This window comes from Pogonomyrmex barbatus, unplaced genomic scaffold, assembly GCF_055798465.1.
Source record: "Pogonomyrmex barbatus isolate J1 unplaced genomic scaffold, ASM5579846v1 scaffold11, whole genome shotgun sequence".
NCBI lineage: Eukaryota > Metazoa > Arthropoda > Insecta > Hymenoptera > Formicidae > Pogonomyrmex > Pogonomyrmex barbatus.
In genome coordinates this window covers 6,477,138-6,500,708 of record NW_028297107.1, presented here as the reverse complement: position 1 = coordinate 6,500,708, position 23,571 = coordinate 6,477,138, and the positions used below count along the sequence as shown (strand labels likewise).

General features: G+C 43.4%; 2 protein-coding genes across 14 annotated transcripts in view; one reads left to right on the top strand and one right to left on the bottom strand.

Moving 5' to 3' along the window:
• Positions 1-20,093, top strand: part of LOC105426510 (uncharacterized) — a 41,877-nt gene extending 21,784 nt beyond the window's left edge. For 2 of the 13 annotated variants that reach the window (XM_089070910.1, XM_089070909.1), the window contains 6 exons: positions 9,171-10,131; positions 11,117-11,176; positions 15,125-19,064; positions 19,123-19,231; positions 19,392-19,656; positions 19,770-20,093. In XM_089070910.1, the coding sequence (XP_088927036.1) occupies positions 9,171-10,131; positions 11,117-11,176; positions 15,125-15,318 (1,215 nt within the window). In that variant the 3' untranslated portion in view covers positions 15,319-19,064; positions 19,123-19,231; positions 19,392-19,656; positions 19,770-20,093. Of the gene's footprint in view, positions 1-9,170; positions 10,132-11,116; positions 11,177-15,124; positions 19,065-19,106; positions 19,232-19,354; positions 19,657-19,769 lie in introns of all 13 variants that reach the window. The other 11 variants (XM_089070911.1, XM_011637767.3, XM_089070917.1 and 8 more) reach the window with 11 other exon arrangements.
• On the bottom strand, positions 19,422-23,161 carry LOC105426508 (tektin-B1). Its single transcript, XM_011637766.3, has 7 exons — positions 22,051-23,161; positions 20,971-21,752; positions 20,637-20,897; positions 20,395-20,565; positions 20,099-20,321; positions 19,717-19,940; positions 19,422-19,623 (listed from the first exon to the last, which is right to left on the bottom strand). Exons 2-7 carry the CDS (start codon positions 21,177-21,179, stop codon positions 19,422-19,424), a joined length of 1,290 nt encoding a protein of 429 aa, XP_011636068.2. The 5' UTR covers positions 21,180-21,752; positions 22,051-23,161.
• Positions 23,162-23,571: the final 410 nt, after the last annotated feature.

Here is a 23,571-nt window from a genome sequence, read left to right as displayed (position 1 = left end):
CAGGACCATGTCCTCTCGTGATGTCACCGTGATCTTGCATCCCGCCTTGGCCATTTATTTCGGTCGGGACACTGCCGCTGCAGGCGAGATGTCAGTGGATCAGGATTATTTGGGTGCGCGCGGAGCGAGAGTAGATTAGGATGCGTCGAGAAAACGGACCGAACTGAATGAAAGAAGAGGAAAAAGAGGACGAAGGATTTGGACGACGAAATCTTGGTTCTCCCGAGAAGTTCTCTCTCTTTCTGCCTCCTCCCCCTCCCTCCCTCCCTCTCTCTCTCTCTCTCTCTCTCTCTCTCTCTCTCTTTCTCTCTCTCTTTCTCCGCGCCTCCTTGCAAGTTGGGCCCAACGAGGGAGCTGATTTATAACGACCATTCGTTCTAATCGTCCTGCGCATCTCGCGTAGTCCGTCTACCGATGCACCGTCGTCCACCACCGTATACAGAGTGTCCCAGGATGACTGAATGTCCTCCTAGAATCAGTCTTTTCAAAATAAACATTATCGAAGAATTTGATAGTTTTCGTGTGATTAATGACTAAAAATACGGGACATCGGGTCAGGAAATGGAGTAATTATATAACGTATATTCATACCTGAGAAGGGCGAGATTTTCTTAAAGGTGGAGTTTCGAAGATCTCGAGTCCGTTAGAAAATTAAAGTCAACACGTTGGTAACGGTATGTAATAGCAAAACATTGCAACCGGTGAAGTAAATCACACAACTTTGAAAAGTGACTCGGTCCATCCGGCCGTAAAATTATTTATTCCGTATAAACGCGATTCAAGGTTCATGTACACGACTCGTGCGTGTATCCCGTAGGGGGACATGGGGTGCGTAGGGGCGCGTAGAGAGTAACTAAATCAACGTCATTGGTAAGTTTAATTACGGCAGCGCAACAACAAAAGAAATCGGCGCCACGCTATGCTCTCGGGTTGTCCACCAAGTCGAGCGATAAAGAGAAGCGAGAGCAGACAATCCATTTTGTATATTCGCACGGGTAAAATCTCTCTCTCTCTCTCTCTCTCTCTCTCTCTCTTTCTTTTATTTTTCAAAAGATACGCTCAGGCAAATATCATTCAAATTCGCTCGAAATGTTATAAGTAGGTATGATCAAAATGCACGTTGTGAAAACACGAGAAATATTTATCATCGATGGCTACATGGAGAAAAACATACTTTATTACAATAATTACGGAATCACCAGCGTATCAGTGAGTGATACTTGCGTGGCTAAGTTATTAATACCCGTCACGAACGTAATCGACAAAAAAATCACACTTGCAAGCAAATATCTGAAATTACGAGTCAACATGCGGCAAAAAGTATAAGATTGCTTATACGAATCATATATTTTTTTGCTTCTTATGCTCTATACAAAAAAAGAAAAGAAATGTATTTTATTCATTTATATTTGTCTCTCTATTTGTTATTTTTATTATTATTATTTATTTATCTGAAATTCATTATGAACCATTTAACGCTAACTTTTTAATAACTCTGTCATTATTATTAAAATGATTTATGAAACAAGTATTTAATGCTTTTAGTCTCTGCTAAAAGCGTTCGCCCCACTTTTATTCGCATGACCTATTAGCGCCCGTTACGCGAAGCTTTTACGCGAATGCCACGGGCAACAGCGAGCTTTCAACGACGAAAGAGCGTGACGGGATCAATGAAGAGAAAAAGCAGAGAGAGAGAGAGAGAGAGAGAGAGAGAGAGAGAGAGAGAGAGAGAGAGAGAGAAACGTTTAGTCGGGTACCGGAGGGAGTCCACGAGTTTGCACCTAGAACGGACAGCCGGCGGCACGCGAGGTCGGCGCACACGAGAGCGCGTGTTACAGAGAAAGAAAATGAAGGGAAGAGAGCGAGAGAGGGAGGAGGAGGGAGAGAGAGAGGGGGGAGCTGCAACCCATCAGCCCGTTTAATTAATTAAAAGTGCATTAACGGGGGTCATCGGGTGGCGAGGGGTTCTCTCCGTGGTGCTAGATACGCGTGTAACGATCCTCCGAACCGGAACAACCGCGCTATTACTTTCGTCAACACAACGATGCTCCCTGTCCCCTTTCTCGTAGACGTTCCTTCCCATAGCTTTTCCGAGCTCCCCGCAGTCAAGGACGACCACATTTTCACGGCTTCAAATTGACTTGTGCCGTCTAAATGTTAGTTTCCTAACAGAGCTTTATCGAGCAATTTCGAGCGAATATACTTAAATACTTTTTCTAAATACGCTACACTTAAAGTATGGCTTATGATTGTTTTTTTTTTGAACATTTTTTTGGAATCATAAAGCAAGAATGTTATCGTAATTATATATATTTTTTTATGTATAAAATTATTCTAAATGAATTCTAAATGAATAAACATGCGAATAGTTTTTTCATATGTTTCATTGCGGATAATAAGCAACTACTTTTTCTCTCGAGATCTGATTTCATATGTATCTTTTGACGCGAAAAAATAAATAAATATCCATTATCATTTACAATTTATAATATTTCGCTTATAAGAGAAACGCTGTAGCTCACAGTTTTTAATTTGTATGCATTTTTATTCGTCCGCCGATACGTGTCCCCCTGTAAATTAGTAGGGTAAAAAGAAATTTCGAGATTACGTCCGTGCGGCCTCGTTCGATGGGGCGTTATCGGAATCGCGCGCAGATAGAATCGAAATACCAGGTGCAAATTACAAGGGAGATGTCCAGGTAGCACAGAAGTTTGACGCGTACGTGCGCGCGCGCGCGCGCGCTACCAGCTGACTCTCGAGTCCGCGAGGAACGTTAGCAGCGTGGCGTGTAATCACGTTAATGCGCCACAACATCGTGAGCGAGCCAGCCGAGGAGTGATCCCGGTCTCGCCAAAGGGATCATCCCGCGAGTCAGCGGCTCTCGAGGAGTGACTCACGCCTGCCGTCGCTTGCGCAACGAAATCATGGAGAGTCGATAACGATAATCTTTGGCGAGCAATCCCTATCGTCGCGACATGGCGAGACGGCAGGGGACGGCCGAGGAAACAGATGACGAATCATCAATGACCGTGGCGAGATCCGAATCAGGTTTATATTTACCGATTGGCGTAGTAAATATTAGGAAGCCGATCGTGGAATTTTTTTTTCAATTTTTCTACGGACGGAAAGGCGAAAGGTGAGAAAGAATCTTCGGATGCATTTATCCGATTGCGTAAATTTGTCGAGCGCGCGAAGGGATGTGGTGTAGAAAAATATAAAAAAGCTTTTAATCTTTTCTCTATCCATAAATAAATTTGCATCATTAATATAAATTAAATTCCGCTGATGGTTTACCAAAGATATCGACTTGGTGGTCAAAATGACCAACGGTTTCACCGTGTTAATCGCCGTTTGTTGTTGCACCTGGATTTATGCGTCTCGGAGAACGCGCGCGCGCGCGCGGTCGCGTGGTAATATATGACCCGAGGTGTCCTAATGAGGGGAGTGGATCCGCAGGATGTGCGGATCGCGTGAGACGAGCGTCTAACAATGCGAGAGATCGATGATGAAGCGTGGCCTGCCGTGGTGAAGCGGAGAAACGAGAATAGCGTCGACATGGCGTTCGCTCGACGAAGAAAAGAATTAAATACTCGATTATAAAAAAATGTATATTCCTCATAATCAATGATTCGTTAGCAAACTTGGAACTCTATTGATTCTTGGTTTATTCGAATTACATAGACGGAATTACATAGATGTAGCTCAGTTTGAAATCGATAAATCTTTTTCGTGCTTACTTAACATTTAGAATCGATTTACAAGTCTAATTGATAAATGATGCCTACATTAGGACTTAATAGCGAACGATTAAGCCATGTCGCGGACCTTGAAGTTATTCGATTAACATCGCGCGATCGATCCGTAAATGGTCGTGGACAAACAACGACAAACGGTATCGCGGAGCCATCGCACGTGTCCGGCAAGAGGGCGAAAAAGGGTCCGCGGACGCCACGTGCTGAGGTAATACGAGCGTGCTTGTCAAACTCCGCTTCGTGAACAACATTGGGATGTGTCTGCGCGCACGTGCGTTTTAATACGACGTAATGCGTTGCATGTCCATATTCATTAAGTAATTTTCCGGCCGGAAAGTCAGCGGTCTGGTCGCGCGAGTCACGATTACGAACAGATAAACAGATGTGTCGATCGAGCCATGAATTTTGCGATAGCTCGAAAGATTCGTCGATCTTATCAGTCGAACGACTCGCGCACGCTTAACAGATAAATCGAGCAAACTAGATCGTCACCTTGTATCCCGCGTATCCCCTCGTAGATAATCATTTTTACACGGTGCATTACGTTTTCTATTATATTTTTGCATATTCATACATTTATATATATATATATATATATATATATATATATATATATATATATATATATATTCAATATACGTCAAGGTAAAAATATTTGCGCGGTGGTATTTAGTCACGTTCAAACATAGAGGAATTCCGCGGAGTTTATCGGATTGGCGTGATACGAGAAAACGCGCGGCAAAGAACTGAGATATAAATTTCCGTGCGCCGAGTAATTAGTCGCGATAAAACTCGCGGGGCCGCAGTTATCTCGGAATCGTGATCTCTCGCCACGCACGCAGAATTCGCACGCGTTTCCGCGCGGTGTACCTCGCGCGACGTTGAGCGATTCGGTGCGACGCCGGTGCTGCCGGTGCACGTATTACTCTCGCACCGAGCAGGACGACGACGAGGGGGAATCGAGCAGAATCGAGTTCCGAGATCAAGTCACGCGTAGTCTAAAAGAAAGTCGTTTAAAGGTCAACAACAACAGCAGCGGCAGCAGCAACGGCGGCAGCAGCGTGGCTCGACTTGCATCACAAATGCCAATCTACTTACGAAATGTATACAGAGAACAATGTTACTCTCTTGCCTACCGCCGCCATCGCCGCCATTTGCCTCCTCATCCTAATCGTCGCGCCGTCCTTTTAGAGGCACTTGCGCAACGATACCCGGGGGGGGTATCGATTTTCTCCCCTTTCAACCTCTTTCTGCCATACTTTTAGCCGATAGGCCGTCGCTTCCGGCGGGTTTCCAGCAGATTGGTCGAAATATCGCTTTTGGCAATCTCGTCACGCGGCGATATTGTCGATGATGATTCGCTTATCGTAGCGAGAGGGTGGTTAAATTCTTTGCGCGAAGTATCGGGATTCCCGCGCGATCAACCGCGATTGACCGGATTGATCTCGATCACGCGCGATCACCCTTTCGCGATAAAGGAGCGTAGATTCTCGCGTAGGTTCTCGCTTTCCGCACGAAAGATTTCGCGAATCGCAACGGCAACGGCAACGGCGACGGCGACGGCGACGGCGACGGCGACGGCGACGGCGACGTATCTCCGGCGTCATCTTATTCATATCCGCGAAATAATGCTGAATAATTTCACCATAAATACGGCGCGTTCGCGTGGGCGTAAAGTAACGATAATGCAAGTAAATAATGGACGCGAGAGTTTTATTACCTAGGCGGCTGAATGGACGGAGAGATAGAATCTACGTGTCCGCGCCGCGCCGTGCCACGGATGTACAGCCCCCTCGAGGAGGATCGGAGGATGCGAAGGACCTCCGTGCGTCTCGTGCCTCGTCCCTAGCCGCAACGCAACCCGCGATGCGATGCGATGCGACGCGACGCGACGCAACGCAACCCGCGGTCGTCCGGAGCCCGAACCCGAGCTCCTTCTTCGTCCCCCTTTTCGTTCTGCCTGTTGAAGCCGTTCCTTCGGTCAACCAACGAGGGTCTCGCTCGTTTAGCGCTTCAAACAGCGTTATCTTTTGAAATTTGCGGTTCTAACGTAAGTGACGACTACACCGTAAAGGATAAAAATCAATGAGTTGAGAAAATGCCTTCGAAACTTGGTAGTAAATTTTATGTTATCGCGTACGGCTATCGCTAGATTTTACCGTATAACTGTAAATGAATTACAGTTATAACAGATTGTTGATGAAATATCGCAACCGGAGCAATTAAAAATCCAGCTTCGTATTTCGTGGAAACGATCGTCGCAATTACCTCGAAGTCGCGTCATTCCCGTGTGCGCGCATTGTTATCGAGATCAGAACACTTGGACGAGCAGAAAAATATGACAGATCGTGAACATACTCATGCCTTCTCGCGAGTATGTATCCGTTCGAGTGGATAGTGTGATCGCGATCGCGATCGCGATCACGATATCGAACGCAAAGTCGCAACGCGCGGCGGGCGATGATAAGCCTTTTGGCAAGAATCGCGCGAGAGAACATTTCGGGGCGACTTCATGGCTGACATTTTCCTGGGCGTTTATCGCGATAATGCGGCTTTAGGTCAGAGGGTGTGGCCTCCCCAGATTGATTCGGCGAGCTATGTTTGCTTCTGCGCGCTGCGTTTTCTCGCCGCGAGCAGTATGGCGTCGCGTCGCCTCGATTCTTCTATTCATCCATCTTCCTTGGCCGCATTGCGTTTATCACGTCACTATATCGATGAATTTAGTCGGTGATTCGTTCCCGAGATAATTATGAAGTACGAGTCGACTAGTTTGCACGAGTTATCGAAGGCGCCGTATCAAAGGCGCCAAATGTTACGCAATTCGATAGACGATTATATATATTTAATCCAATTTCTTACTACTTTTGTTAAAATAGAGCAAGTCAAGGGGAATGCTGACTCGCTTTCAATAGTTTCAGCTATCAATTACAGATTAAGATTTTGCATTTAAAAATGATTGATTTTTTTTATCGTTTTCATCATCCTCTTTTCGCTACTCCACGCGATTTTCCACGTTCTCTCGCAAAACCCGTTAATACAGTGTCTGCAATGAGCTCGAAGCGAGAAATGTTCTTGCGCTCCGGAATCATTGGCGGCATGCTAATCGAGTTGTAGGAGAACGGATATCGTATCTCGCATTCGCCGGAATATCGCGAACTAGATTTATTAACTCGCTATAGCCGAGGGGGAAAAAAAAAAAAAAAAATCATTCCTTTTCCGAGGACGATTACGACGTCCGCCGTCGTCGTCATCGTTATCATCGTCGTTGTTGTTGGTGTGTGCGATCAACAAACCAGCTTGCGATCAACCGGAATAATCAAGCGAAGATATTAGCGTAGCGTGCATCCGCGCGCGCGCGTGCGCGTGCGCGCGCGCGGACTCACGCGCGTGGGAGTGCACGCGCACGCACGCATGCATAACGCATACACACGTGTCGCCGCTACATAATGACGACGCAGTATCGGCGCGGCGTGGGTGTTCGTTCTCGCTCCGACAGATTCGAAAACGCATTATTAACACCGGCGACCCTGGCTCTATGATTACGCGCATTAATAGCCGGATGGACGAACTTTGCTCGCGCTCCGCACTATCATTATCATCGCAACGCGAGAAAGAGACGGATGACGAGAGATTGTAGGAAAAGAGGTTGGTCCCACCGTGGCCGGCCCCGATGGATCGAGAAAAAAAATTGCGAAACGCTCTCGCTCTTCGGGCGCATTTTGCCGTATTTAATATCGTGTGTGTTTTCGCGCGTAACAGATATATTCAATTATAGGGTATATTTTATTAAATTAAGACAGAAATAGTATCAAGTACAAGGTTTACGAGGTAAGAAATCATCAAGGCACCATAACACGTGGCATTGCAAATCGCATTTTCAACGTACGTTGTCCGCTTCAGATCATATTCTTAAATCGATATATAAATTTTTGCGAATACAAATATGGATTAGGGAATCACATAAAAAAGATCATATCTTCGTTTATTTGGTAAAAATAAATTTTTTTTTACATTTACAAACAAAATGATAACGTCTTTATAAATTTCAACGGATTCTTTCCGTTATTTTTCGGCCTCAAAAAAAAATTTCCAATCTGTACTCTTTCACCGCTCGTAAAATCGAAACCTTCGTAATCGAGGCACCATCGTTCGTCGACGCAAACGCGATGCAAACGCGATACGCTACGATTTAAGCATACAGATTTTTTAAGTATAATGTTTCGCGCGCGCATCGTACCTCGCTCCTTTTCAAATTGCATATCAGGTACGATCGAGTGTCGCGAGTGTACCAATCTTCCGACGATGAATTATTCATTGTGTAAATAATTCATAAATCATTGCGGGTTGCACGAGCGGGGCGAGCAACAAAGCCCCATCGAAAGCTCAAAATCTTGTCGCGTGATATTTTTAATCGAATCTGTAAGCGTCTCTTAGTAATTTAGATTATCTATCGAAGCATTCGAAGATGTTCACGTGAAATAGTTAATGTCAAACAATCTTCTACACTAAAAGGCTTTAGCGCTACAGATTCAAGTCCCAAAGGTTGGAGCAGTGTCATAATTTTTTCGATCCTCTTTCGACAGGTATTCGATACGTTCTCGTAGCTTTAGCCGCGTAGCTTTAGATTCCAACGGAAGTGTTAAAGTCATAAAGATCGAAACGATGCCGTAACTGTCTCTCAGCTTCGCTTTTGATACCCACATGCGTTTCCGGCGCGGGAGAACAGTACCGACGATGGCATTGTCGTCGATCCGAGAGACCCTTGTAGAACTTCTCCGAATGTTATGCACCGAACGCGCTGTAGCGAGGTGGCACTCATCGTCTTTCGACATGACAAGAGAGAGGAAAAGAGAGGAAGAGCGAGCATGCGGTGTACCATGGGGCGCGAGGGCGGTGTTGCCCGTGTACAAATCATGCGAAGGATGACGCGGCATCGCCAGCCTCCCGCGTTCCGTCTTCCGTCGCTCCTCCTCGCGCGTGCTGGACGTCGTAGGGCGAGACGGTGTTGTGCATGTTGACGATGTCCGACCCGGGGACCTTCGCCGCGCGTATCACCATATCGCAAGTCACTCGCCTCCTCCCCCCCCCCCGTCCTTTTCTCGGCAGATGCGCCCTGTACAATTTTTACGAACGTTGGAACAACCGGAGGAACTTTGACTATTTGTTGTTAGAAGAATGCTAAGTAGTATATATATATATATATATGTTTGTCATAATTTTTTAAAAAATTATCGCTAAAGAGCTCTGTCGTGCGTCTTTCACTACTAGCACTGACGATTACATTTGGAAATTAACGATACATTAAAAAATGATAACGTAAATGAAATAGTAGTTTGAGAATCGAAAGAAATGTTATACACTAATTAGAAAGTTAGATTTACAATTGTACACGACGAGTTCCGTTTCTTTTGTTCCCAGCAGACGTCGGACCTGGACACTTTGCTGTGCAGACAGGATCTCGATCGTCTACAAAGGCTGGACGAAGATGAATCGGATGCGAGGGATGCGCGGGAGTCATCCGTGCACATGGAGGACTTTTTCGAGGTCAGTGGACCTACGGCAGTGTGCCGACCACCACAGGCTAGTTTTGTTTCCGCCAGAAATCAGTCCGCTACCGCCGGCCAGGATGACGACGTCTTTCTTAGGCCGCCGCTTTGGGAGGATATCACATCGAGTATCCAAAAGCTGGATCCGGAAAACGCGGACATGTTGGGCTCGCAGTCCCACGTAAAGATGGAGACTGACGATGTGACATCGCCGCCGGTTCTTTCCCCGGTGGAGATCAAGACGGAACCGTTACCACCACAACCGACCTTGCATCTTCTCGAGGGGCCAACCACGAATCCTTCACAGAATCCCTTTTCGAACTCCTCTAGTGTTCAACATGTCGTCCACCATCGGACGACGACGACGACGACGACGGCAACGACGGCGGCTCTCTTCAAGAGTTTTCCCAACAACAATAACAACAACAACAGCGGGACTGTTAATAGTAATAGCGCAAGTGGGAATAACACTGGTAGCAATAACGGTAACGGCAACGGCGCCAACGGCAACAACAACAGCAACAACGGCGGTGGTAGCAATAATGATTCGTCGACAACCAGTCATCATCAGCCGAGTGGCAACGCGACATCGCCTCTCTATGGTTCGATGACGAGGCTGATGTATATTTCGCCGCTGACGCCACCGATCTCCGATCCCGGTTCGCCCATCGGTGCCGGTCCACCCAGGCGAACACCGCCACCCCCGTATCCCCAACCGGGCCCGATTCTGAATCCAGCCCACAGGATTCAGCCGCCATCGATGACGACCAAGTTCAATAGGCGGAATAATCCAGAGTTGGAGAAGCGTCGGGTGCACCATTGCGATTTCATAGGTGAGCATAGATAATTTTCGCAGCCTTAGTTCTTAACTCGACAGTACACTTTTCTAAAAGAGAATTTAAAAAGAAAGATAGGGTGTTTCCGAATAACATGTACAAACAGGCGAGAGGTGATGCCTTATAAAAAAATAAGAAAAAAATGTAAAGAATAAAATGTTTTCGTTTTCGGCTTAGATAGAGATCTTGAAATAATCAAGTTTGGAAATTCGTTCCGTGTTATATGCACTTACGGTTAAGATTCACCCATAAGTGACGCATAATGTCTACCCGTGTTTATAAACAATGTTTTACAACTTTTGGTATGTCAAATCGTCGGTTCATCATGAACATTTAGTTTTCGTTAATTTGCTACGACAATAATTTATATGAATCGGGAATACAGTGATATAATTCGAGCTTTGGGAGTCTGTCACAGAAATTTATCCGCTACCGTTCGTGATTGCAGAGAACGATATCCTAATCGAATTAACCTAATAGAATTCCTGAACGGAGAACGATACAAAGAATAGAAAGAAGTCTTTTGAAAAATGCAGAGGAAATCGTATTTTAACCGTAAGTGTGTACAACACGGGGCGAATTTCCAAACTTGATTATTTCGAAAACTAAGCCGAAAACGAAAAAATTTTATTCTTTATATTTTTCTTATTTTTTCATAAGGGATCACCTCCCGTTTGTACATGTTATTCGGGAACATCCTGTGTGTGTGTGTGTGTGTATATATATATATATATATATATATATATATATATATTGTATTATTTAATGTCTATATAATGTCAAATTCACTATTAAAGGTTTAATTGAGATTCGATAAAAATTTGCAATAAATCGCAGGTTACATACACAATAAGTGTATCTTTTATCATTAACCTATTTAATTTATTAATGATAGATATATCGTGATAACACGTAGTTCTTGACGTTATCATTTTAACGGCACTCGTAACGATTGACCTCCGATCTTTGTTCTTATTTGCAGGTTGTACGAAAGTCTACACGAAGAGCTCGCATCTGAAGGCTCATCAGCGGATACACACGGGTGAGTGGAAATGTTATCATATTTTGTTTGATGTAACACGTTGTATACGTTGTTCCTAATATAAAGGAATAAATGCTAAAATTAGAGGGAGGGGCCATCGTGTACTATCCAGTAATTAGGTATGTAGCTCATCTATGCGAAACGAGACGAAGAGTTTGAAAGCGCGAGGTCGAGCAGTCGACGCTCACGCGTGGGCAGGGCGCGGTCCTGATCGTCTCTCTTTCTCCCCCCCCCCTCCTCTCCCCTCCCTCTCTTTCTCTCTTCCCCTTCTCTTCTCTTTCTTCTCTTTCCCTTCGCTTCCATCTCTTCGTTTCTCCACTGGTACTCGCGCGCGGTGTCGCGCAAAGGCGCTTCTATCATATGTAAACGTGAGGTAAGGGACGCACGAAGCTCTCGTGGTATGCGACTCTCCGCTTAGAGCGAAGCTAGCGACCGACCCACATCCTATCCGCGTCCAAGCTTCGCCAACACACGGACGCGCGAGTCGCGGCACCAACACCGTCTGCTGCCGCGCGTGTGCTACCTGGACACGAACACGCATGCTAGTTCCCACACGCGTCGGAGCGCGCGCGAAAGAGCGAGAGAGCGTGAGAGCGCGAGAGCGAGAGAGAGACGAAGATGGGCGGAGAAAAGGACGAAGAGATGTGCTTCCCGCACACGTGCCTACACGGCAGTCTCTCGCGGAATGCAAGCCGGAGGCATTTTAAGTGCGATGTACCACTTTCGAATTGATACCTCCGGTGGGTTTTTGCGGTAAACCCGTGTCATCGCCTCGAACGAAATGAAATTTAAAGATCTTTAAGAATCCGAGAAATCAAAGAATAACCCGAGGAAATCGGGCGAGCGCGAGCTCGCTCTTTAAAATTTCTTTCGCTTTTCTCGTCTGCTTATTCTCTCAAAATTATTTTCGTAGCGTGTAATTTATAAAAACGCAGGCGGGACATTTCAAATAACATGGAATATTTCGCTATCTTAACGTAACTTGTTGGACTCACATTTAGATAGATTATGCATGCGATCGTTATCCGCGAGTGACTCGTATTTACCCTCCATTGACATTTGAATCGAACAAGCGTTTTTTTTCTCTACGCTCGCGCAACGAGTGTACTGGCAATAGCTAAATTAATTTGCCGCCAGTCGCGATTGTGTGTGGGGTACATCTTGTTCGTTGATCAGTTCTTGCGACATTCCGTCAATCGATTAGAATCGCGGAGAACCGATCGATTTGCGAGATTATGCGAGGATATTTCAATTTGTCGCGCGATCTCGAACACGGACGAGCGAGACACAAGCGCGCCGAGACCGGGAACGCTTCGATGTGATGGAGAAACCGAGGGGGGCACGTGGCCCCCGCGCGCGCGAGAGTCTGTCGGACGACTCGTGAATGAACCCTCGCATTGCTGTGAATGCGCCGTGCCACGAGCGGTGCCTGTTCGACGTGGTCTTCGTTGTTATTAATTCATTAGCGTCTAGAATTATATTATATTATATGAAAATAGTTTTTTGTAATTAAGACGATGGCCAATGATTTATCGATGCAATAAATATAAAATTAATATCGTAAATATATATTAACATCGCGGTTCACGCATGAGCGATGACGACGCGAAATTTCGTAATTAATTGTGTCCATACAACGTTGATGTCATGATTAATACTAGAGGGACGTCGTTAATCAAGCTATTATATGAATTGTAGTAATTTCTTCGTGATCGATGATATGATTTGATTGTTCCGACTTTTAGAATTTCTCTGACCTTAAAATAATTGAAGTTTAAGCGCTATCATTAATCTTTGAGAAATTAATCGGTACTCAGACATCACACGAGAAAGCCCGGTGGCCGAAGAAATCTGGAGCAAAGTAGGGCTAGGAAGCGTATTTGGAAAGCAACTTGTCCGCGGAATGGAGCGCCGTCGACTCTCGAGTGAAAGTGATCCAAAATTATCGGGGCCTGGAGGCCTGGAGGCCTCCGTAGGTGTCGCTGAATCGGTCGGATCGACTCTGGAGACATCCATAATGTAATATATCACATCTTACGGTATCGCGAATTAAAACGTGATCGACAATCACGCGTAATCTTGCAACTTAAGTAATTAACGAACATCAGACGTTAAAAGGAAATTTTTTATAAATACAGAAAGAATACCAAAATCCTTAGAAATTGATTTTTTATTTTGATTTATCTCCTTCTTTAATTTGTCACAAATCTTTTAAAATTTTCAATAAATTATTCGTTAATTATTATTCGAGGGAATTCTTTCTCTCTGTAAAATAATTTGATTTTATCGTCAATTCTAAGTAGAAATGAACCTGCCGATGTCGAGCGACGAGGGGAAATTTCGCCCGAATGCTCTCGCCGCATGTTCACGCCGGTGGAGATTTGCAGGAGAAGAATTCTCACGTGAACGCGCGCGATACCGTAAATGGATAGCGCTCGTGGTAGTAGTACCGTTTCTTGGGCTGTGCGTCGCGTGGCACGGCGCGGCGCGATGCTGCATCGTTGAATGCAACTCTCGGCGCAGGGCGGCTGCGGCGGCGGCGGCGGCGGCGGCGACGGCGGCGAGGACCGGTTAGGGTCGTCTCCGTGTAGCGCGCGAGAGGAACAGGAACGAGCTAGAAGGATGCGTGGGTGTATCTCTCAGCTATCGAGTTCTTTCTTCTCCTCTCCTGTGCGTACTCGCCCTCCCGACACCCTCCCGGCACCCTCCCTCGGATCCCCCGTCGGTCCTCCGTGTCGGACGTTTTTACTCGCTTATAGCACTCGCGCTTCTTATTCATCGCGTTCCGCGCATCGCGAAAGAATCTTTCGTCGTGATCGAATTAGCAAACAATTCGGAAAGATGATAGGCGTCAGAGGTGTGTAGAAGAGATTTAAAGTCGAAACGAATCAAAAGTACGTCATTTGCGATGAGATGAATTTCAAAGACGAGGTCGAGAGTCTCTTGTCGAAACGTTGGACTACTCCCTGACTTTTGTTTTTTTGTATTTTTAACGTGAAATCATGTTTGTTAATGAACTCTGCAATCGATCAATTAGATTTTACTCTGATTTTATAAACGTCAACTTTTTCGACTTACGTTTTTATATTCTGAGCGTCCATCCGCGAACATCTCGATCCTGTCGTCCCTCCCCCCCCGTTTATAAAGGTAATACGCCACGGGCCTTATTGTAACAACAATAAGGAAGGCATATTCTTCGATAATCGGCGAAGCTAAGCGGAATGCGGGCATGTTGGTTCGCATTAGTCGGTTGCATTCGGCCGGTCGCTCGTTCGCGCGCGCGGTCCGGCCGGCGCGATTGCGCTAGAATACAGGTGAGCGTGTTGCGGCATGCAGGTACAGTTAAAGGTCACACCGTGCTGCATCTCTCGTAGTTGAGAGGCGCGACGGGGTATATACCTAGGTATATACCGCATCCCGCAGCTCTATCTCACAAAGAGCAACGCTTTGTTCTCTAATAGGTCGCCGTCGTCTCGAAACTCGAACGGAATTCTCGCTCGTGAGACGAGCGTTCAAGAGCCGCGCCGATCGGACCTCCCCGTATATCGGTCGATACGCTTTTGTACTTTCCAGCAGAATAATCCGCGAAAAGAATCCGAATACACAAAGAGACACATCACTGTCGTGTATATTAATCTTTGAAATATATATCTCTTTTTTCTCGTTAGAAAAGACAAATAAAGTTGAAGTAAAAGAATTGACAAACAGATTTAGAAAGCCACAAAAATTGACACAAAAAAAATATCTTAAAGTCTCTCGAAAGGAAATAGTAAATAGATCACATTGCCTCTATTGTTTTTATTCCTTTGCTACGTATAATTGCCAATCTAAATCGAGCGATTCTACTATCGATGCATCGTAATAATTACGACCGCTCTACGGATATATCTCCCCTCCCCCCCCCCATGCACGTTTTCACTTGTGTCTCTCTCTGCTTGGTTGTTTCAGGCGAGAAACCGTATCAGTGTCAATGGCCGGAATGCGAGTGGCGATTCGCCAGGAGTGACGAATTGACGCGGCATTACCGCAAGCACACCGGAGCTAAGCCCTTTAAATGCGCGGTCTGCGAGCGCTCCTTCGCCAGGAGCGATCATCTCGCGCTGCACATGAAGCGGCACCTCCCGAAGCAGCACACCAAGTGAAGAGAGCGGGAGACCAGAGGCAAAGAAATAGAGAAAGAGAGATTTTCTCTTTGCTCTTCCCGTTCGTTCTCGATACTACCTGTGTTGGACGCGCGCTACGTGGATTTCGCCATTCAGGCTTCGAGGCGCGGAGCTTTTCAAGGGACTGTCAAGTGCGGAGAACATCGAGAGTTTAGAAACGTGTAGAAATTATCGGGAAAAAGGAAGAAAAAAAAAAAAAGACGCGAAAGCTATTTCTCAGATATTATTGTAATTTCTAAACGGATCTATGACATTCGCACTATAGATATTGTATATATTTTCTTCGTTCTTGCTTCTACATGTCATTCCATCGATTCCCGGAAAATTGCGAATTTAATGATTATCTTCAAAGCGATTTGCAATTCGCAAATGAAAAGCACATTCGACTTACGTTCATTTGTACGCGATCGAATTCGTTGCACTCTATCCTCGATATACGATTTCGATGTAGTTTTTCGGAGCTTGGGATTCGATCGTCGAGTCTCGAATTTGCAATATACGTATCGGATCGGCGGAGCCATCGATCGAACTCTCGAAGCGAGCCGTCTTGATTCGATCGCTTCGGTTACGCTCACTACCGTTCGGTTAAGCGGCCATGACGAAATACATCCTCGGTGTGGGTGGTGATCGCGAGGAAATATTTCGTCATAGCGCTATATACTCACGGACACGTCCGAGTGAGAGATATTACAATCTCCGTTCCTCGGTAACTATAGCGTAACTTCACACCGACGGATGGATTCGAGGCGTCGACTCGCACGAAGAGAAGAATGAAGCCAACGCTCTTGGGGAAAGCAAAAGCGAAAACATCCGTCTTAAAAGACAGGTTTTAGATTAATAATCTTTCACGTTCACTCACGGAATATTTACTTGGCGTCTGATCACGATTTTATCGAAATATTTGCATTTGCGGCTGATAAGAATTTTTTTCATTCCCTCGCACATGCGTTTCTCTGCAATCCTCTCTACGTGTTCTTATTTGCCGAAAGCGAAACGCCTCGACTTGGAGCATAATCGAGAGCTCCGCCGTCTTCATTCATATATTTTTCAAAGCTGTACATGTACGAGCCGTCATCTCGCGACGCTCTCGAGTCTCCCTCAGCGAAAATGATTTGCCAGATTAGGGCAACGCGCTATCTTGAAATTATCGCTATCTCAAAGTTGACCGCGTCTCGAGATGCTCTGTTTGATGTGTAAACGCGATCGTTTGCACGCTCGAGCTTAAGTCGAAAAAGCTTAATTCGCGTCTCGCGCCGCGCGCGCATCATCCCGCATCGTCTCGATAATCGTCGCGAAATTCGCCCCAATATTTACCAAGCCTCCTCGATAGCGCGCGGAAACAGATAGATAGAAGAGCTAAGTATCATGCTTTGCCGTTATCACGTTCATATGTGAGAAACGACACGATATCGTGATGCCTTATGTACAAATTCGCGTAGTCTTGAAGAGATAAGGTGTCTTATGGCGGTCGGTATGCGCGTACACGTGTGTGTGTGTGTGTGTGTGTGTGTGTGTGTGTGTGTGTGGAGGGGGGGGGCGAATGCTGCGTCCGTGTGTGCTGTAAGCGCGAGTGTGTATTTATATGCGTATTCATACACACGCGGTAGTCTATGTATGCGCTTGTGTATACGTGTAAAAAAAAAAAAAGAAGTGAAGGAAAAAAAACCAGAAGATACGCATCTGATAGCTATGTAGCCAATGTAATATTATCTGTATATTACGCGAAGCGATGGGCCGGGAATAATTCGTTCTCACGCGTGCTCCGATCGATTCGATCCGATCCATCGCTCGTCGGCTTCACCGTGCTTCGCGCGAAAGGCGCACCGCCCTTCGCATTTAAACCGTGCGCTTTGCGCGAAAACGCAAGAGATGAAATTTCTAGCGATTGCCAGGAACGGACTCGCGTACACAGACGACGATGAATTCGTTTAATATTAGTCTCAGCATTTTTAAACGGCCTCGGGAAATAATCTTTGGATAACGATATTCATCTTGGTCAATTCCTTCGATTCTTCTCGACAGATTTTCTGATCTTAAGAATCGAAAGTGTCTTGTCCTGAAACCACCACTACAAGATTCCACGAGAAAATTTTGTTTCGAAATATTAATCAATTTTTTTTTTTTTTTAATTATAGGAACAAAGAGACATTTTTTCTTTTATCGTATTATTATTAGAAACCGGGGCTGTTTGGCTGCAGGCCTGAAAAAGTTATCGTCCGTCCCTGGCGCACGGAGAAAGAGGCGTTGGCGAAAAGCGATTTCGCGTATCTGGACGTTCCGTTACGTTCCGATACGAGCATGTCCCACCTCGGGAGCGCGCGCAGGAGGCCAAAAATTCTGTCCGTAGTCGCCGCTTTGTATACCACGCGCGATCGTTGTAACAATTGATCGATCGGATCGTTATGTAGTTACGTAGCTACGAACGTTAAACGGGAAACGAAGTAACGTGTCTATTTATATCTATCTATCCGCCTGCGTATCTCGTCACCGCAATTCTTTCAAATTGACTCTTTCGAGTCGTCGTCGTCGTCGTCGTCGTCGTCGTTTAGTACCCCATTTGCGATGTTCGCGTCGCAGACTCTTCTTTTCTTTTATTCCCCATCTCGTTTTCTCGCCTTTCTTTTGTTCCTCCTTTTCACCATCTCATTTTCCTACGTTTTTCTCCCGTCGATAGCAAGTGTCCCGCTTATCCACGTGCTGGATCGACTTTACGATTACTCTTATATATAAATGTGAAATATACCTCATTTGCAGTATGCAGCAATAGAGTCGACGGGCGCGCTCCGAGGCGCGCTGATTAAATTTGTACGCACCTCCTACTCTCGACTTCTTACGGCCTGTCTATAATGGGAGCTTTCCAGCAAGAAGACACAGATAGACACTGTGTGTCACATAATTAAATACAATGTCTGAGTGCTTGATGGAGTGTCTTTTAGTTTTAGATATAGTCACCATTTGACGCTAGCTGAAATTTGTTGAACGTTTTGATTACCTCATTCTCGAATCTTTATTAAAATATTTGCAATGTCACAACAATAATCGAAGAAGTAACCTTTTCTTCTTGTTCTTCTTAGTCCAGTTAGCCTATTTTTAAGAACAATTCGGTATCATTATATTGTCGTTGCGCAGATTTTTTATCATATAAAATATCTGCGCAACAACAATATAACGACACCGAATTGTCATTAGAGAATAGGTCTACAGAATGCCTTAAACAAACCTTAAATAAATGATTAATTTCAAAAGGGAAAAAGACAGAATTCTTTTTCACTATTCAGTGCTACGAACATAAAAGTTTAAAAAATTGGCAGCCATGATGCAGAACACAGTCCGACTCTGCTTCGTAGCTGTGTCGAAAAGTGTTGTGTTGTGTCGTAACAGAAAAGCACGTATAGCGACACTGTGTTACACTGTGTCAATTGTGTCGCTTGCTGGAAAGCTCCCAATGTTTACGCTGTAATTTTGTGTGTTGTGTAATTTAAATATATGCGAAATGGTATATCTATCTCCTCCGTAAACAGCCATTACTTTTGATAATGTTGGCGCCCTCTCGTAACCACTTCCGTTACTTCCCACTTAAGATCAATGTCTCCTGGTTAATAATGTCAATCGCTTTGTTATCGACTGATATATCGATAATACGGAGATATCTGAGATGAAAGAGTTATCGATGACTACTCATCGATTTTACCGTGCTTCAGCAGAGCGTGATTACGCGTCAATCTGTAAGATATGTTATTGAATTGATTTTTTTCACGTAATGTCAGTATATCCTCTTTTCAGAATCGACATGTCGACGAAAGAGAGAAAATTTTGCAACGCATAAATGTAATTCTCGAAATAACGAACGAAAAATGAAGGCGAGACATTACAATGTGCAAAGTTAAATCAGGTTAGGTTTATATTTTCATTATGAATATAATATTCATTAAATTATTTAAGTATATTTTTGTTTCGTCATATGATACAAATAAGGATGTAAGGATAAAGAATTGATAAGCTTTTTTTTTAATAGCAATAGCTACAAAGTTATATTTTACAAATTCAAATAGATAAAAACAAATGTAAATGGGATGTTTAAGTTAAGATTCCAGCGGGATCTCTTTCTCCATATGTGTCAATACAATATTACGATCTGTCTCATTGGATAAACGCAATCTGTCTCCTGTCTTCAGCGGTGCTCTCATGTCCAAGCACATAACATCAGTGTTCAAGGAATGCTGTTTGTCTTCTAGGTTTTTATCGGTACATATCAACAAAGATTCCAGACTGTTGTAGGTTGATCTAGAGAATTAATAAAATATAAAGCAGAGAAAGGTATGGAATAGTAAATAAATCAATGTCTGTAAATTAATGATATCAGATACAAAAGTATACTTTGCATGCTCAATCATTTTAATCAGGTCTTCCTCGGTCTGTTTTAATTGCAGGACTTCATTCTTCAAGCCTGATTCAACTGTGTCCTTACACAACTCGGAGCCAGGTCGATAAATGCGATTTTCCAATCGTGTCTCGACGCATTTCACCACATTCATTTTACTTTTTAGTGTTCCTTCCAACTGGTTTATCTCATTTCCCAACTTTTCCATTTCCTTTTGTAACTATATGGAAAATTGAAGATGAGAATGAATTCTTTTTTTATCATATATTTACTATTTGCCAAATTGTTTAATTATTAATTAATTTATGTAATTCATTCTTATTCTGCACGTTCACAAAAATCAAAATTGAGAAAAGGAACATAATCAACTATACATACTTTGAGTTTTTGCCACTCCATCTCATTTCTGGCTTTTTGCGTTTGATAAATTCTCTTTCTCAAAGTGTAATCAGTCGCGTCTTGTTGAGCTTTGATATCGTTCCACGCACATTCCCTCATTATGCGCATATCTTCACGAAAATTATAACTTTCATTCAATTCGTTCTCGGTCGTCAGCTTGGAACAGCGACATTGCTCCAACCAAACCTCGTACGTGATTGGACTGTCGAAATGGAATTAAATACATTAGGAATTGCTTGTAACAATGATGGAGATATGAAGAAGCGATGTTTTACCTCGTTTTCTCAATGATCGTTTTTGTTTTGTAACTCATATTTGCAGAAGTAGGATTCAATTCGAGATTATCCTTATCTATTCGAATGCTTTCAGTTTTGTCCTCTATGTCCAAGCTTAGCTTAAATTTGAGAGTTTCCAAACAATTCAATTTTTCCCATGCGGCCTGTGCTCTGCAATATGAAAATTATAGATGAAAAAAATTTTATTATATTGTTTTCATTATTGTTATCAACTTGATCACCGTTTAGTCAATGCTTCCTGAATATTTGCAATCATGCAGAGTTCTTTTTTCAGTTCGGTATCGGCCTCGTCATATGTGAGCTCGGGTCTTCTACGACAATCTCTCATCGAAATGCATTCATTGGCAATACGCAGAGGCTGAGATATTCTTTCAATCTCCTTCTCCGTGTTGTCTTTCTCGTCGTTCAATAGACCTATTTCGATTAGCAGTTTTTGCAACAAGTCCTCGAGTATGTCCTTCCATCTTGATAATTCCAACACTCTGCCGAGATAAAATATCGTGTTCGTGTTAACATTTCTGCGAAAGTTGAATGTCAATTTTGATGTTGATTCACCTGTCTGCCAATCGACCATCATTCATATACGTATCCCATTTCGTTTTCACATCCTCGTCAGAACGGACGGTCTTGCTCGAATTACGTAGCTGACAAGCCTCAGATCTTTTGATCTCCGCGCTTTGTCGAAGCTCCCATAGCTTGATGTACCAGTCCGGCAGACCAATATGAGGCACAGGTTTCTCGTAGATATTCACGAATTTGGCCATGCTGACGAGAATTGAATTTGAGGAAAAAGGAAAAGAAGCTGAAGCCGAGGAAATGGGTTAAGGAAAGGGAAAAGAAGTATACTACAAAGTCGCTTGCTGATAAACCGATTCGATCGCGACGTTGTCAAGACAACGAAGGAAGACAAGGAATGCGAAATTTTATATACGGTTATTTTTCGCTACGTCTTATTTTTTAGCATAATCTTCAATTTAACGAATTTTTTGAGCTTTAATATTTTTTTAATGTTAATATAATAATTATTAATGAAGTGATTCTCGGTTATTAAATATAATGTGAAACTTAAGGCAAATGAGCATCAGCGCTGTTCACAGTGCGCAATTAACATTCTTTATTACAAACTTTAATATATAATACAGACTTTCGACTCAAGTTTGAGTCATCTTTAGTGAATATGAAAATAAAGATATGGTCCCATGTTCATCCGGTGAGTTCACCGATGATAAAATCATTAATTAAAAATTATTATGACTTTACATATATATGTTATCCTCAGAGGAGACGAGACAATGGCCATTAAAGGGCTGTCAATTATCAGATAAACACGGTTCGCACTAAAACGGAGAAAGTACAATATAATAATTATTTCATAAAATTCGTTATTAGCGCCAATTAAAAGATCGTGTGCCAATCAATCGAACGCGAAAAACTTGCCAGGGTTAATCAAAATTAAATTTTTTTAATTCTGAGATTGTTTGCCAATCTTATATTATTTAGCAGAAGTAAGGATGTCATGATTCATTATTAAGGAGACTTCGAAAAAGAGGATGATATAATTTGTGTTTTCACACTCTGTTAAAGTTCACGTAACGCCATTTGAAATATCGATTCGATGACGAATTCAAACCGCACCGTTGTCTTCCGGTAATAACCATGATCAAAATGGCCGTCTCGGGCAAAGGCCGACAGCGGTAGAAGACGTCATCCTTAGAGGTACGATAGAGATTTAGCTTAGAATCGGTCGTGTCACGAACAAGTTCCCCTTCTGGTATCGATGACAATTTTCAGCGCGGTTTGTCATTCATTCCGCGGTATCAGTTTGTCCAAATGGTCATATTCGATCGTTGCAACGAGTTTGCGACGTATATACGCCGCGGGCAAAAAATGGGTTCGTCTCAGCTGCACTCTCCTACACTTTTTGCATTCGAGATGAAGTAAACATGTATATGTTGTATCTATAATTAAGCTTCGAAAAATAGAGACGGAAAGAGAAGAAACGAAGTGCAGGGAGTATGACTGAAACGGACGCGAGACCTTCTCGTCACGGGTGGTCACGGGGGTGAAGGGAAGAGTTTACCGGAAGTCCGGATGATACGGCTTCTGGTGGTTTCGACGATATAAAGGAACACGAAGGACGAGTGAATGCTGTTTCGATAGTAAAATATTGTTGGTATTAACATTAGATTAAAAAATTAGTCACACGATATAAATGACTCGCGTACTTCCGTATTTTTAGGAATTGATTGCTGTTGAATTCATTTGAAGAAACGTAATATTCTTGATAAAAAACAGAGAGAATGAGAGAGTATACGAAACAAAAACAATCGATTGAAGAGATATTTCGTAGATACTGCAGAATTAGATACCTAGCTGCAAGAGACGGAAAAATTAGTGAAAATGATTAGAATTCGAACGCGAGATCCTTCGTTTACAAATTGCGTTTTTACGTCTACTCTGCACGACCACGATAGCTCCTCACTGTTAACTATTTGTTTCAAATCTCTTATCATCTGAGGACTGCTTATGGCCCATGTTAGTCACTAAATTTATTTTTCCCATTAACTTTTAATTAATTTCTTATACAGCCTTTCATATTGAAGATTGAATTTCATTTTTTTCTCAGTATTGATTTTGAATTTAATTTATTCAGAGGAAAAAATGCATCGAAAATTTGTAGCTGTGACACTCCTGTGTAACTTCTCAAAGATATTCTATAATAATATTAATATATAATATCAAAATTAAGGCCTGGTTTATGTTTATGTTTCGGTCTTAGTCTTAACCTTAAAAGTTGGAAATGAAGAATGCCATAAGGTCATTTATGCTTCCCCTGATCTTAAAGCATAAACGACCTTATGGCATTCTTCATTTCCAATTTTTAAGGTTAAGACTAAGGCCGAAGCATAAATCAGCCCTAAATATTAAAAGTAACGTAACGGAATCTCGATCGATCTGCCGTGCTTATAAAGGTATTCGTTTCATCGAAATTGTATTCGATCGGTAATAAAGAATTTGCGAGTGTCGGAGGTTATCGCGCAATACATCGTATGCCCGCGCATGCGGAAATCTGGAGAGAGTTTCTTCCATCGTCTATAACTGACAGTACTGATGCAAATTGAAGAAACGCGCTTAACATATACTTTTTCAATTACA